We start from the raw sequence: 15,820 nt of genomic DNA on the forward strand, positions 1-15,820 counted from the left end.
TCCCAGTCCCATGGTGTAGGACTGCCTATCTGTGGTGAGAGTTCTCTTGATTACTTGGATTAAATTCCTGTGTTCAAGTTTGATAGTGCTACCATTATTTATTTATTGGTTTTGGATTTTCCAAATTTGTGAAATTTTTCTTCATGGCAAATGGGATAGGGATCTTGGCTGGGATTGGGATTAATTTCATTAATCCAGGAAAAGAACCTGTTGATGACCAACTACCAACCTATTGCTTTTATTTTTGTCTTTAAAATTATGGAGTCCACACAGATGTGCTATTCCACAGGGAAGATCCAGATGCAAGGGATTTGATTATACTCCACCATTTTATTATATTTTTATTTTGAAAAAAGTTTACGGCATCATATGGAGGCATGGTATTTTGCAGCACCTCTACAATTGCGATCTGAGAGGGGCCTACCCCTTTTACCGAAGCAGTTTTAAAGTTTTTATGATGTCAAATACAGATGAAAGTAATGCTACCGAGAAGAGGGTTTTCTACAGGGTAGTGTATTGAGTGTTATCCTTTTTCACTGGCTATCAGTGACATTGCAAAAGTAACCCCAAAGGATATACTGTACTGTACACCATTTGTTGATCCTTGGTATCATTTGCCACCTCAAAAATGGCAACTGCAACAGAGTATCAACAAAATAGTGAAATGGGCAGAATTGCACAGTTTTAGATTCTCTGCATCAAAACTGGTTTCGTTTTTGTCCCAGATTTTTATATGAATGGGCAAAGGCTTCTTTTTTGTTAGAGAAGCAAGATTCCTTCGGTTGGTATTTGATAGTAAGATCTCTGCAAACAACTGCTGATACTGTGTGAGGTGTTACTCCTGCTCAGAATGTGCTATGGATGTGAGGTATTGACTTCTGCCTCTACATAGAATGAAAACTAAATGCCATTCATAATATAGGAATCCAGTTAGCAGCAAGAGCCTTTCACCTACTATTGAAAGTATGTTGGTGGATGCTGGCAGACTTCAAGGGAACTTTAATTCCAGACAGTGCTGGCTTATTGCTGGATGAGGTTCTGTAGGCATCCTAGATCAGTTATCAGAGTGAGGTTGGGAACATGTTGCTTATTACAGAGACCATCCCCAAATGCCATGACCCTTTTCATTTAGAGCAAGAGAGGGTTTAAATACATTAAATCCAACAGACTGTATTATATTGCCTTTCAAATATTTTTCAGTTCCTCCATGGCAATTACCAGGAGCTGAATATTATAGATTTCTAATTGTAAGAAAGCAAAAGTTATCAAAAGTGGTAATGTGAACTTAATTTTTAGAATATGGTTTTAATGCACAAGGATGCTGTTCCAGTATATTCTGATGGCTCTGAATCTGAAGTTGGCATTATATTTGGAGCTATTTTCCAAGATACTGAGTGCTGTGAGTCTTTGTGTAGTATGTCATAAATTTTTATTGGAGAATTATTTGTAATTTTAAGTTTTATAAAGTTTTCCTGCCACAATTTAAAATTTCCTTTAATTTTTAGCAACTCCTTGAGCGTACACCCAGCTCTCTTCTCTTGTGGTGATTGTTTTGTCCTGTTGACTGTTCAATACTTGCTAGTAGAGTGTTCCAGTTTTGGCAGTCTAAGATACTGTATTACCTTGCTGAATGTCGGGATGGCGGTGGCAATAACTTCCTCTCTAGAATACTTGCAGAGGAAGTAGATTGTAACTAGATTAATACATTTAAGTTTATAGAAGGAGCTGGACTTGGTAACAAAGCATAATTTATTTTTAATGATAGAATTAAGTAACAGTAGACTCTTTCGACCCTTTAAGAAAGAAATTGATTTATTAACTATTTTCAGTGTTGATGACCTTTGTATTTGTGACACCAGATATGGTTTAAATCAGATGGTCAGTCATGAAGTTAGGGTCATTGGTGTGTCCCTAATATTTTGGAGGAATTTTTTGGTTGACAAGCAGTGACCACAGAAGTCTGGGGATGCCAGACCAACCTCGTTCTGATCTGAGGGATGTTGCTCACAAGTCCTTAGGACCTCTGGTGCTTGTTCAATAAATTGTTTTGTCATCCAGGCTCTTTTAGGATAAAAAGTTTCTCAGCCAAGGTTCCTAGAGGGCATATGGCTGTAGGTTGAATGGTTGAGTGGCTGGTTCCCTCTTTCCTTCCTCTGCAAGGCATAAGTGTGACTCCTCTGCTCTCCCCTTTGTTAAAAAGGTTAGGGGTGGTTGGTAGAGCTCTCATCAGAGCCCATCAGTATTATTGACTAGATCTTAGCTGTTTTGCCAGTTCATAGGAGCTACACTTGGCTCCTTTTTCCTAAATGAGCAAGAATCCACACTTCACTTGGCTCAGGGCCTTACTGATTATTTGCATAATGTATAGGAAGTTGCTGGATTCATTGCTCCCATGCTTGTGATCATGGCATCTTCAGTTGGATGTTAAACTTGACAATCAGTGGAGAGATTTCCTACTAAAACATACCTGCTAAATTTCTTACTAAAGCATATCTGCTACATAGAAGGCAATGGTTTGTATTCCTATAGAAACAAGTCCTTTTTTTTTTTCTTTTGAGTAATTTATATTTTTCTTGGATATCCAAACCAAAGCCTTTTGTCATAATAATCCACCTCAACCACCCCACTAGTCCCTGATACCTAAGGGAAAAATTGCTTGTTGACTGGTAGTCTTCATCCACCTACCATTAGCCTAAGAACTACCTTGCACTGAGAATTATTCCTGTGTAAAAGACTGGTTTGCATACCCAGGAAAATATAAATTAATGAAAAAAATTTTTATTTAAATTGTTTTCTGATTCATATTTATGCAATACTACTGCCTTTTTCCCAGCGATTTTATGAAGCATACAAAGTTGCTATATATTCAAAGGAACAGAGCATTGCATTTCACTTTCCAGCTTCTGTCTTGCATTCAAATGGCACCTTTTTGTGATTTGGAACAAAACAAGATGCGTATGTCAGTATGCTGCTTGAGAAGCAAGTTGGATATCTACATCTGTATAGTTGGAGGTTGAAAAGATTGTTCCCTCACTTGCCAAGATGGTTTGAAGGCTGTAAATTGCTCTCATGCTTACAGAATGGCAACTTACAGATCTAAACAAGGTACGTTCCGTAGAAATATTATACAGTACTGAGGTTCAAAGGAGTTGAAGGTTAATAATATATTTTTAAAGTTCACTTATTTATTTCATTAAATATAGAAGCAACAAATTTGATTGCTTGACTACACTAAGGATTCAGCTTACAATATGCTCATGGCTGCCTGACACGTTCTGGACTGACTGTTATCCCTTCATTGCTACTGCACCTGAACTTTCTCAATACAACTATTGCCTTTCATATATGGAGTATCCACTGCGGGGTGGAACGGCTATTGAATCTTATCCCCCCCTTGCCATTTCACTTTTCTTCAATCACCGTTGTGCGAGGATGCTGTTGCTCTCTTTTTCCTGTGCATGCATTGGATTCTAGGATGTGGATGAGTAGCTTGCTGTTGTTCCCTTTCACCTTTTTTGTGTACTTTAATTTTGTTTTGCCTTGTGAGGTGCTTTTGTTTATCTGTATGGAGAAGAAATATGACAACTGGTGTGGGGGTCATTGATGGCAGTGTGGTTACTTCATGTCTCCCATGTTAGTAGACACACGTTCTTTGTGGTTATTGTAGGATTGTATAGAATGTAATGGGAGCAGGTCGGGAAGATTTTGGTGGGTTCCTCCAGTCGCATCACAAAATCCATGTGGTCCCTTCTTACAACTGGCTGCCATTCCTCTTCCGCCTAGACCTGGATCTTCCCCTTCTTGGAAGATTAGTGCTCATATGACCTACGAACCCATTGAGGGATACTGAAGGAAATAAATAATAACAATTTGCATTTAAATTTGTGCAGTTCATGCATAGGCAGATTTTGGTTCAATTTTAGTTCTGACCCAAAAATGAAGATTCATGGTATTTAAGCACTGTGAAGTTGAGGATTTTGTTATAGAATGAAATAGGAAAATAGAGGATATTGAGATTGTACCAGAATTTTCATTAAATTTTCTGCAGCTCTGTATATAATGAAATGAAGATTAGAGTTATTTATGCTGACCATGGATGAAGGTTTAGTCACAGAATGAAATCGGAGGAAATTAAAATTGTTGGTAGATTTTCAGTCAAATTTCCACAATCCATGTATAGAAAAAGAATCCCAGTCCCATGATGTAGGACTGCCTATCTGTGGTGAGAGTTCTCTTGATTACTTGGATTAAATTCCTGTGTTCAAGTTTGATAGTGCTACCCATTATTTATTTATTGGTTTGGATTTTTCCAAATTTGTGAAATTTTCTTCATGGCAAATGGGATAGGGATCTTGGCTGGGATTGGGATTAATTTCATTAATCCAGGAAAAGAACCTGTTGATGACCAACTACCAACCTATTGCTTTTATTTTTGTCTTTAAAATTATGGAGTCCACCGCAGATGTGCTATTCCACAGGGAAGATCCAGATGCAAGGGATTTGATTATACTCCACCATTTTATTATATTTTTATTTTGAAAAAGTTTACGGCATCATATGGAGGCATGGTATTTTGCAGCACCTCTACAATTGCGATCTGAGAGGGGGCCTACCCCTTTTTACCGAAGCAGTTTTAAAGTTTTTATGATGTCAAATACAGATGAAAGTAATGCTACCGAGAAGAGGGTTTTCTACAGGGTAGTGTATTGAGTGTTATCCTTTTTCACTGGCTATCAGTGACATTGCAAAAGTAACCCCAAAGGATATACTGTACTGTACACCATTTGTTGATCCCTTGGTATCATTTGCCACCTCAAAAATGGCAACTGCAACAGAGTATCAACAAAATAGTGAAATGGGCAGAATTGCACAGTTTTAGATTCTCTGCATCAAAACTGGTTTCGTTTTTGTCCCAGATTTTTATATGAATGGGCAAAGGCTTCTTTTTGTTAGAGAAGCAAGATTCCTTCAGGTTGGTATTTGATAGTAAGATCTCTGCAAACAACTGCTGATACTGTGTGAGGTGTTACTCCTGCTCAGAATGTGCTATGGATGTGAGGTATTGACTTCTGCCTCTACATAGAATGAAAACTAAATGCCATTCATAATATAGGAATCCAGTTAGCAGCAAGAGCCTTTCACCTACTATTGAAAGTATGTTGGTGGATGCTGGCAGACTTCAAGGAACTTTAATTCCAGACAGTGCTGGCTTATTGCTGGATGAGGTTCTGTAGGCATCCTAGATCAGTTATCAGAGTGAGGTTGGGAACATGTTGCTTATTACAGAGACCATCCCCAAATGCCATGACCCTTTTCATTTAGAGCAAGAGAGGGTTTAAATACATTAAATCCAACAGACTGTATTATATTGCCTTTCAAATATTTTTTCAGTTCCTCCATGGCAATTACCAGGAGCTGAATATTATAAATTTCTAATTGTAAGAAAGCAAAAGTTATCAAAAGTGGTAATGTGAACTTAATTTTTAGAATATGGTTTTAATGCATAAGGATGCTGTTCCAGTATATTCTGATGGCTCTGAATCTGAAGTTGGCATTATCTTTGGAGCTATTTTCCAAGATACTGAGTGCTGTGAGTCCTTGTGTAGTATGTCATAAATTTTTATTGGAGAATTATTTGTAATTTTAAGTTTTATAAAGTTTTCCTGCCACAATTTAAAATTTCCTTTAATTTTTAGCAACTCCTTGAGCGTACCCAGCTCTCTTCTCTTGTGGTGATTGTTTGGTCCTGTTGACTGTTCAATACTTGCTAGTAAAGTGTTCCAGTTTTGGCAATCTAAGATACTACCTTGCTGAACATCAGGATGGCAATGGCAATAACTTCGTCTCTAGAGTACTTGCGGAGGAAGTAATTGTAACTAGATTAATATATTTAAGTTTATAGAAGGAGCTGGACTCGGTAACAAAGCATGATTTATTTTTAATGATAGAATTAAGTAACAGAAGACTCTTTCGACCTTTTAAGAAAAAAATTGATTAACTATTTTCAGTATTAATGACCTTTGTATTTGTGACACCAGATATGGTTTTAATCAGATGGTTAATCATGAAGTTAGGGTCATTGGTGTGTCCCTAATATTTTGGAGGAATTTTTGGTTGACAAGCAGTGACCACAGATGTCTGGGGATGCCAGACCAACCTCGTTCTGATCTGAGGATGTTGCTCACATGTCCTTAGGACCTCTGGTGCTTGTTCAATAAATTGTTTTGTCATCCAGGCTCTTTTAGGACAAAAAGTTTCTCAGCCAAGGTTCCTAGAGGGCATATGGCTGTAGGTTGAATGGTTGAGTGGCTGGTTCCCTCTCTTCCTTCCTCTGCAAGGCATAAGTGTGACTCCTCTGCTCTCCCCTTTGTTAAAAAGGTTAGGGGTGGTTGGTAGAGCTCTCATCAGAACCCATCAGTAGTATTGACCAGATCTTAGCTGTTTTGCCACTTCATAGGAGCTACACTTGGCTCCTGGGGTTTTCCTAAATGAGCAAGAATCCACACACTTCTCACTTGGCTCAGGGCCTTACTGATTATTTGCATAATGTATAGGAAGTTGCTGGATTCATTGCTCCCATGCTTGTGGTCATGGCATCTTCAGTTGGATGTTAAACATGACAATCAGTGGAGAGATTTCCTACTAAAACATACCTGCTAAATTTCTTACTAAAGCATATCTGCTACATAGAAGGCAATGGTTTGTATTACAAGTCCCAGTTTTTTTGTTTTTTTTTGAGTAATTTATGTTTTTGTTGGGTATCCAAACCAAAGCCTTTTGTCATAATAATCCACCTCAACCACCCCACTAGTCCCTGATACCTAAGGGAAAAATTGCTTGTTGACTGGTAGTCTTCATCCACCTACCATTAGCCTAAGAACTACCTTGCACTGAGAATTATTCCTGTGTAAAAGACTGGTTTGCATACCCAGGGAAAATATAAATTAATGAAAAAATTTTTATTTAAATTGTTTTCTGATTCATATTTATGCAATACAAATGCCTTTTTCCCAGCGATTTTATGAAGCATACAAAGTTGCTATATATTCAAAGGAACAGAGCATTGCATTTCACTTTCCAGCTTCTGTCTTGCATTCAAATGGCACCTTTTTGTGATTTGGAACAAAACAAGATGCATATGTCAGTATGCTGCTTGAGAAGCAAGTTGGATATCTACGTCTTCATAGATGGAGCTTGAAAAGATTGTTCCCTCACTTGCCAAGGTGGTTTGAAGGCTGTAAATTGCTCTCATGCTTACAGAATGGCAACTTACAGATCTAAACAAGGTACGTTCCGTAGAAATAGCATACAGTACTGAGGTTCAAAGGAGTTGAAGGTTAATAATATATTTTTAAAGTTCACTTATTTATTTCATTAAATATAGAAGCAACAAATTTGATTGCTTGACTACACTAAGGATTCAGCTTACAATATGCTCATGGCTGCCTGACACGTTCTGGACTGACTGTTATCCCTTCATTGCTACTGCACCTGAACTTTCTCGGTAAGATCAAAATTACAGTACAGTTTTTAGAAAAATAAATTTAAAAAAAAATCATTATTACTCTCAATGAATGTAAACTCATTTTAAATAATGAGATCAAGGACTAGTGCCAGTGTCTCTATTACCTCTAAATATACCAGTATTTTGTTTGATTTTTTTTTTTTTTCCAGGGTTCTCAGTCAAGCAATGAAGATGTTTTGTTTTCAGTCCAAACTGACAAATAACATTGCGGTAACTTAAACAGTAACTTATATGTCTCTAAGTATGGCACTGGTGTTAGGTTACGAAGATATTTAGCAGAAAAATGAATTTCCAAATTGCAAAAATATCAATAATGTTATCACACACAACATGGTTACACATTCATTGTAGCAACAAAAACATTCTGAAATTTAATTATATGTGAGGTATTTTTTGTCCTCTATATTTACTTAGTATACCTTAGATTGCACCAGGAGACAAATTCCAGAATATGAAATACCAACATGAAATAGATGGAACTGTACAAGGATAAGCAAAAAATAAAACCAATATTTAAAATATTAAAAATGAGCACTTTGTAAGCTGCCTCCGTCTATGCTCCACTTGTGAACACAGACCTGCACACTCACACCTTCACAACATACACCAGCTCTAGTACCGAAAACTGTACAAACAAAAAAATTCATTTGCAAAAGTGTATTTACAAAACATACTCTTAATAAAAGATTTATTCCCATATATTACTTCTAATGAATTATCCATCCTTATTAAAAGGTATAAATGTTACATTTGTCATATGGCAGCACAGGACAATAAGGAGACATGTGCCTCTTGAGATACAAATCTGTATAAACCTTAACATCTAAAAGTGATGTGTTCGTCACAAGACATTAAGAATAATAACTCTTTGCACCTTGAGATCAGTGCAGTGGAAACTGTTAGTAGGATCATTTTAGGAACTGTTTCCTTGTTACTGTTGGTAATACTAAAAAGTGGAGCCGTTCATCCAATACTGCTTTAGTAGTGAACGGATTTTATAGCCCATCCTTACAGGTACCCATGTAAGCACTCCCTCCTAGAATATAGAAAGGGAGGTGAAGATCACACACTGAAGCCCACACACAACTGTACTTTACCATCCTACTGCCACCTATCTTCAACCCGTGTTGGACTGCAAGGATTAACTCCTTAACACTGTCTTGTGCTTGATCATACTACTGAGAACACCATAAAAGTAGACTTCTCCATTTAAGTAGACTCAATGTTCAGCGACTAGTAAGAAATTTATATAGACGGTGGTGATAAAATAATATAAGCAGTAGAAGGGAAGTTGTACCACCGATAACTGCACACCATTCCAGTCACACAGCCATTAAGTATCTCTGTAGTTTAGAGGGTGGGAGTAACTGGGATTTTTCGAGTCCCATTACATTACCCATAACTTTATTAAAAAGAAAGCCTTTGGTAAACTGTTTAAAGAAATTCTCTATAAAATGTTTACAGGAAATTATATAAATTGATCAGAAACTGGTACATAGCCCATCACAGGTAAATTGGTAGCACAACCACAGGAAAAAAACAAGTGTTGTTTTCTTTCTTTAGCAAAATAAATGCTCTGGCTAGATTGTCACTGTATTAACAACACGCTTTTTGCAGATATTGGTAACGTTCATGGGCTGATCCTTGGAAGAGTCAGTCATGATGTAGGTGGCTGCTAGGCGTGGAGATGAAGCGTGTGGCTTGCAGCAGGGCCAGAGCTGCTAGCCACAGCGGAGACATAGGACGGCACATGGTTCACTGCAAGACGCCTTGCAGCTGACTTGCTTGAAGAACCAACCATCTATTTATTGCTATCTGTTGATGGTGGAGTTCAACAGGAAAGGGACGTACAACATCTTGGTTTCTAGAAGTTTTGCTGCTGCTGCTTGGATCTGCAAGAAAAGGAATGATTAATGACTAGGTTACACAATGAAGATGTAAGTACTATTAAAAATGTTTTTTCTGGTATGCAGTCCCAGACTACATCCTGTAGTAATAACCATACTGAAACACAAGTTACAGATAAAATAAAAAAATCAAAAATGTTTTCTTGCACTCATAAGGGCACACAGGACTTCTGAAAAAGACGTTTCCAAAATGATTCCTCAAAATGAAATGGGCCCTTACTACATAGTAGCCTTGAAGTAGGGAGGGATGTGAAGAATCTTTTGGGGAAATAAAAATATGACAATCTCAATACAAATGAGCACTACAAATGTTTGGAAAAAGTGGTGACATTTTTGTTTTGTTGGTCCTTTAAATAATTTCTATGTAACACTCGTGGCTTAGCATTAAAAACTTAATGTTGTTTTACAGACTTATTTCATGCCAGATGATGACTAGTTGTGAAAAGCTCATCTAACTGGTGAACCTGGTGACCCTCCTGAACTTAGAACAGGACCCTCGAATACAAATTCAGGATGTAAAAAAAGCTTCCAGCAAAAGAAACAGCACGGAAAATGCAAATGAATGCCCTAATTATGGTAAGAATTCTTAAAATTTTGTAGGCTTATGTACTTTATATGTAACAGTACAAATATAATTATTAGAATAACTCCTTGTTTTTACTTTAACATGAGTTTTAACTTCACTGAACTGACCTTTTATGGTAATATTTTTTTACAAGCATGTTATGTGATTTAGTGCTGATGTTTCAGGGAGTGATTCTATGCCAGATGGTGATGTTAAAAAGGACACATCTAATCGATGAATATGTTTATGGTAATTTTTTTTTCAGACAACATACATACGGTTTGTCATTACTCGATGCATGAGACCCACAGGCAATGACAAGGATAACTCAGGCATGACCAGAGAATTTTAAAATTCATGGCCACAGTAAAGTGGATGATCTTATCATGAATGAGGAATTGGTGGAGGGCTGTGTTATCAAGAGGCTGGAGAAAAGATAGATATCTAATAAACCAATATGATTTGGAAATGTGATGAGTAAGGATGAAGAACAGTTAGAAATACAGTACATAAGGATAGCGACCCAGAAAATCATGGGGAAAGGGAATAGCACAGGACAGCAAAGAGCCGAGAACTCTCATTATATCTTATAACCCCATAAGGGGAAAAACTGACAAAAATATTAAATGATGACGACCACTCTTGACGGGAGTAGTGTGCCTTTGTATGCAGCATTAATGCTTGATGCTTAACATAGTCCTCTAACTCCATGCAAGCTATTACTTTAACAAGAGAGAAACCTAATATTTATTACAAACCCTTACTCCAGCTTCTACAAAATTCATTATCCACAACTTTGTAAATACACACATTACTCTAGAACTTTATTTCCAGGTGACATTTTGTCAGCTAGGGAAAAATTATTGACACATTTCTTTATATAAATCATAGATACTGTATAAGAGTGCTAATACTATTAGATCCCAAACTTCAGTACCTCAGTTTTCACAGTTTTCTAAAGTTATAGAAAAAGCCTTGCTGTGACAACTGAAACCCAAGCTCAGGACTGTGATTACTGGAATTGTAGGCTGTAACTTTTGTTAAACCAACTGTTTGTATTCTTGAAGATGAAATGCTAATAAATATAACACTGAACACTGCATATACTCATATAGTATCTGCAAAAATAATAAAGCACTCTACTTACATCTGGAAGTCTGACTAGTAAGTCCTGGTATCTGTTGGGTTGAAAAGGGTAGTGGGTTTCACAGTATGTTCGAAGGCAATTCATATACCTCTCCTGAATGACTTCCAGCTCACTATGGCCACTCCTTGCAACTATTGAGAAAGAAGAAAAACATTAACAGAATACTGTACATGGTACACTAAAAGCAAGTTTAATGACAAAATTAAAATGCGTACAATATTTTAAATTGCAAGTATAGTGACAAAATTGATACATTATTTTAAATACATAACTGTAACATACACTTACCCTGATTCAACATTGTTATGACTTTCAGACATACATATTCCTCAATCTGTATTTTGGCTTTGCGCAATGCCAGTGTGACATGAGTAATTTTTTCAACCATCACGCCGACCTCCTGCCGCAACTGGTCCATTGTAATAGGTCTACCCATCATAGAATTAAGACAGGTTTGCAAGGTACAAAGATTGTTGGACACCTGAGGATATAAATACGTATTTTAGTTTCTAGTAGCAGGTAAAGTTAGAAAACTGCTTCCCTTTCCTGTATTACTTGATAATTACAATTCATATTTATTATTAAAGCATTAATTTCGTGGTTAAAAAATCTGTAGTAAATTTCTAAAATAGGGAATTTTAACTCTAAAATATAAAAATTTTTACATTATAACTTCAAGTAATCAAAATAATTGAGACTGGAATTACCTCCTGATGGAACTCTGCTTCAGTACCATCTGAAGATCTGGACCCAAGTTTCTGAAGACCATAAATTGCCTGATAGGCTGAAGTGGTGAGGACCAGAAGCTCATGCCACTTGTGTGTAAGAAGTCGCGTATGGACCTCAACTGGGAGTTCATGGTAGAAAGGAAGGCGTTTGGTCCACTGAACAAGTTTTATGGATATAGAATCTCCCAACTGTCGTAATTTGGTTGATAAGTCACTTTTGTGATCAAGTAAATCGTCCAGATTCTGAAAGAAATTTATTATAACATTATTATACTACTGTACAAAGAATTGCCTTTCACTTATATAAGGTAATAGTATGGAAAATAACATAAATTTTTGAGACATACATATATAAGGTAATAGTATGGAAAATAACATAAATTTTTGAGACATACATACCTTCAAAGTAGCAATGTCTTCAAAGTCATCGCATTCTATAAGTAACCGGATCATGGCCTCTGCAACAGGGTACGGCAACAATCTCTCTCTAGTTGAAGTTACGTTGCTATCCAGTCGTTGCCGGAAATGTGCTACCTGTTAATGTACAAATTCAATGTTTATACCAGCCCATTGCTCATATTTAACATTCAAGAAATACATACACTGGGTATGTATAAACCAAGAAATACATTACATTTGTTACATTTTAATTAGATGGTAGGTTTTGTAAGATGGAATCATTTAATAATTTTCGTATTGGTAGGTTGTAAGTCAAACTGATTTAATAACAAGAAATAATTTGATCTTGCTACTGTACATCATCTGGTCACGAAAAAACTCTTACCTCTGATGGGTTGGTGAGGGCTGCCTTAAGAATGTGCCCACTATTGAGGCCACTAGTAATGGGTGAGGTGACAGGAGGCGTGAGGGCACTGGAAATTGGCATTGGGATGGGAGAGTTCGCTAAAGAAGTTGTACCTGATGTCATCAATGGATCTAGGCTTAATTTCTTCTCAGAAGCAGGGGCTCCTGGCTTCATTTGACCATTCTTCTTATTCTTCTTTTTGTACTTTACCTTGAATAAACAAATTATACGGTAAGCTTTTAAATATTTCAAACAGGTGAAATATAATATGGTAAGTTTCAACATAAAATATTTTTTAATTATATCTTCATAATAATTTACAAGAGTGATCACTGTTTCATAAAATCCAAAGTACAATACAATACATCCCAGGATGTAAATCAAAATGGCTAAAGGAGTAATTTGTGTGTGTTATGGTCAGTACTCCTTCTGACCTGATACCCAACAACGTATTAGTATTTTCTCACTGGTCCATGCAGTGCCACACAAGAAGCATTTGTTGTGTACAGGAGTGTCCACACAACTGCTTTTAATCAGTGTCGTCACTGGAGGTCTTGTCTTCGCGGAAAGGATTTAGACACTATCCTTCACTTCTAAGTTTATTTCAAGTACACACTCTTGTTCCAACTGTATTGTCACAAAAACATATATTGCAGAGTCCTATTCCCACAAAAGAGACAAAATCAAAGCAGTCCTTTTTTCTTAACACTACATCTAAGAGGGTGAATACACTCATTTCTATCAAAGTTATATTGGAAAAAAAAAAGCATTTAAGACCATTTAATGAAACTAAATGTCATGCTTACAAAGTTCACAGAGAGAAATGCTACAATGAACTGCGCTGATTAACATATTAATAGCTACAGAATATAACAGAAACAGCACCAACTAAGAATAAAGATAATAACAAAGTTACTTGTTACTATTTTCAATCAAATTACATGCAGTGCTCAGGAAATAGTAAGGCATGAAAATGAAAACAGGCCACACATCACTGACAAAACATGTCCAGCCGAATTCTGAAAGTTACTATGCCATGCATGGCAACAAAATAACAAAGGTAGAAGTCTTTGCCACATTATAGACAGGAAATGTCTAAAATGTATGACCAACAATTAAGCAAATAAAGCAGCTTTAAAGAATGTGAGGCAATTTATGCTATTAAGCTAGTTCACAGCAATAGCATTCCCATCTACCCAGGTATATTTAAATAGCAAGAATAGGTTTGGCTGCTAAATATTCAAATGAATAAAATACTGATCAGTTTTAATCTTGAAAACTATCATTTATTTATCTGACACCTAAATATTGTAAGGATAAATTTCTTCAAGTACAGTATATATATTTGCTTTTGGTTGCTTTTAGGATCAGTAACTGTAATGCTGACATACTGAAATTTTAAATAAAAGGCATTTGAATTTTCTCTGATACTAAAACTAGCCAAAAGTTATATATACAGTATATATATACTATAGAAGCATATTCCCAATCTATTTTCCATCATTAAATAGACATCCTAGGGCAAGCCACATAAATATATACCAAAGCTAACACTGGAGCAACATTTAGCAAGTAACAACAAGCATAAAGTAAGGCACTTCCATTAAAGTTGCTTCAACGAGCATTATTATAGCAACACAAATTAATTTCTTTGTACAAAACTAAAGCTAGCTGTTACTTGCATTATGCAATATTTCAGTGTTTCTGCGCTCAATGAAGCACTATAAGCTACAGTTGAGGATCGTGCTTGAGGGGCAATGGCACCTTACCTCCATTCCAATATTAGTCATAAGCTACACTTTGTTAATAAGCAGATAACCCTCACCATCTGTCCTTGAGCTTGTTGAGAAAAAACCTACAAGAAACCACTCGCTCCAAAGGGTTAGTGGAAAAGTGTTCTCGTTATGAACCAAACAGTGTTCACATCAGGATGATAATTGCTTGTCAACACATGTAAATTACTTTTAATAAAAAAATATAATCAGTTCAGTTCAGTTACAGAACTAATGAATCTGATAATTTAAATAATAGAAATAATAGAGAATAAAAAATAAAAAACCTGAGTCTCGTGATGTGGGAATACAAGTCTAAAATGTCTCACTTGGTTTCACAGTTTGTTTTATTTTCAAAACAAGTTTATTCACAGCACATTGTTTACTCCATTGCTGGGTGAAGGGAGGGTTCTTGGCAGTGTCAACCTCTTCAAATGTCAAAACTTCTTGTTCTCTTCTTTATAAGCTAGCAAGAATGGAATATAATAGTACTATCAAATTCCTTCTGTTACTAAACTGTTCTTGGGGGTAACAACATTGCAAGTGATTAAAAGAAGCACGAGACCATTACAAAATCTTACCTTGTATAAATTATATACTGCTCCAGAGTTACGACCGCCAGGCATTCGGTCTTCTCTCACAGCTAAAATTGAATGGGAGGAAAAGTTGTGCTATTACACTCATTTTTACAGGTCGAGAATTTGATATCAGTGTTTTCAAACAGTTAAACAAAATGGAATGAAATATAAGTATATTTACATGAAAAAGTATTACAAAATAAAAAGCCAGTCTTAAATTTCAGATACATACCAGCAAGAACCATGCCTTGACGTAAACATTTCTGGAATCGACAATACTGACATCGGTTACGCTGTGCTTTTGTGATTTCACAATCACCATCAGCTACACAAGTGTACACCCGCTTATTTTGCACTGTTCTCTTGAAAAAACCTTTGCACCTGCAATATGAATTCTATAATTAGCGAGAAGCATTTGTTATCTACAATCCAAAGAAACCTTTATAAAGACATAAAGCAACAAATCACTGTACAGTAATTCAGCAATTAAACTTACCCTTCACAAGTGATGATGCCATAATGAAGACCAGTTGCCCGGTCCTCACAGATCATACATATCATCGGTTGGTCATCTTCATCGTCTTCTGTTTGAGTAGGCTGCGCTGGAACACTAACTCCAGTATCCATGCCGTTGGCACGAGCTCCCCACATTCCGACAGTAGTTAGATTGAGAGCTGCTTGAGAATCTGGCTGAGTTTGAGGCAACTGACTTCTGTCTCCGGCCCAAAGTCTTTCCATATTGAGTGGAGCTGAAGGATGTCTCTGAGTTTCAACACTGGTGGGTGAGTGTACA

At 36.5% G+C, this 15,820-nt stretch overlaps 1 protein-coding gene and 1 long non-coding RNA gene across 21 annotated transcripts in view; one reads left to right on the forward strand and one right to left on the reverse strand.

Moving 5' to 3' along the window:
• Positions 1 to 7,348: 7,348 nt before the first annotated feature.
• Hr4 (Hormone receptor 4) overlaps positions 7,349 to 15,820 on the reverse strand; it is a 550,506-nt gene continuing 542,034 nt past the window's right edge. For all 20 annotated transcript variants that reach the window (XM_067129663.1, XM_067129665.1, XM_067129664.1 and 17 more), the window contains 9 exons: positions 15,524 to 15,820; positions 15,260 to 15,408; positions 15,031 to 15,092; positions 12,657 to 12,887; positions 12,272 to 12,406; positions 11,852 to 12,115; positions 11,433 to 11,625; positions 11,145 to 11,275; positions 7,349 to 9,417 (listed from right to left, as the gene is read on the reverse strand). The exon at positions 15,524 to 15,820 is cut by the window's right edge and continues 1,047 nt beyond it. In XM_067129663.1, the coding sequence (XP_066985764.1) occupies positions 9,337 to 9,417; positions 11,145 to 11,275; positions 11,433 to 11,625; positions 11,852 to 12,115; positions 12,272 to 12,406; positions 12,657 to 12,887; positions 15,031 to 15,092; positions 15,260 to 15,408; positions 15,524 to 15,820 (1,543 nt within the window). In that variant the 3' untranslated portion in view covers positions 7,349 to 9,336. The remainder of the gene's footprint in view (positions 9,418 to 11,144; positions 11,276 to 11,432; positions 11,626 to 11,851; positions 12,116 to 12,271; positions 12,407 to 12,656; positions 12,888 to 15,030; positions 15,093 to 15,259; positions 15,409 to 15,523) is intronic.
• Positions 9,324 to 10,080, forward strand: LOC136853710 (uncharacterized). Its single transcript, XR_010857538.1, has 2 exons — positions 9,324 to 9,462; positions 9,842 to 10,080. It is a non-coding gene; the product is annotated as an uncharacterized lncRNA (long non-coding RNA).

Source organism: Macrobrachium rosenbergii, chromosome 27 (genome assembly GCF_040412425.1).
Source record: "Macrobrachium rosenbergii isolate ZJJX-2024 chromosome 27, ASM4041242v1, whole genome shotgun sequence".
In the NCBI taxonomy this organism is placed as follows: Eukaryota; Metazoa; Arthropoda; class Malacostraca; order Decapoda; family Palaemonidae; genus Macrobrachium; species Macrobrachium rosenbergii.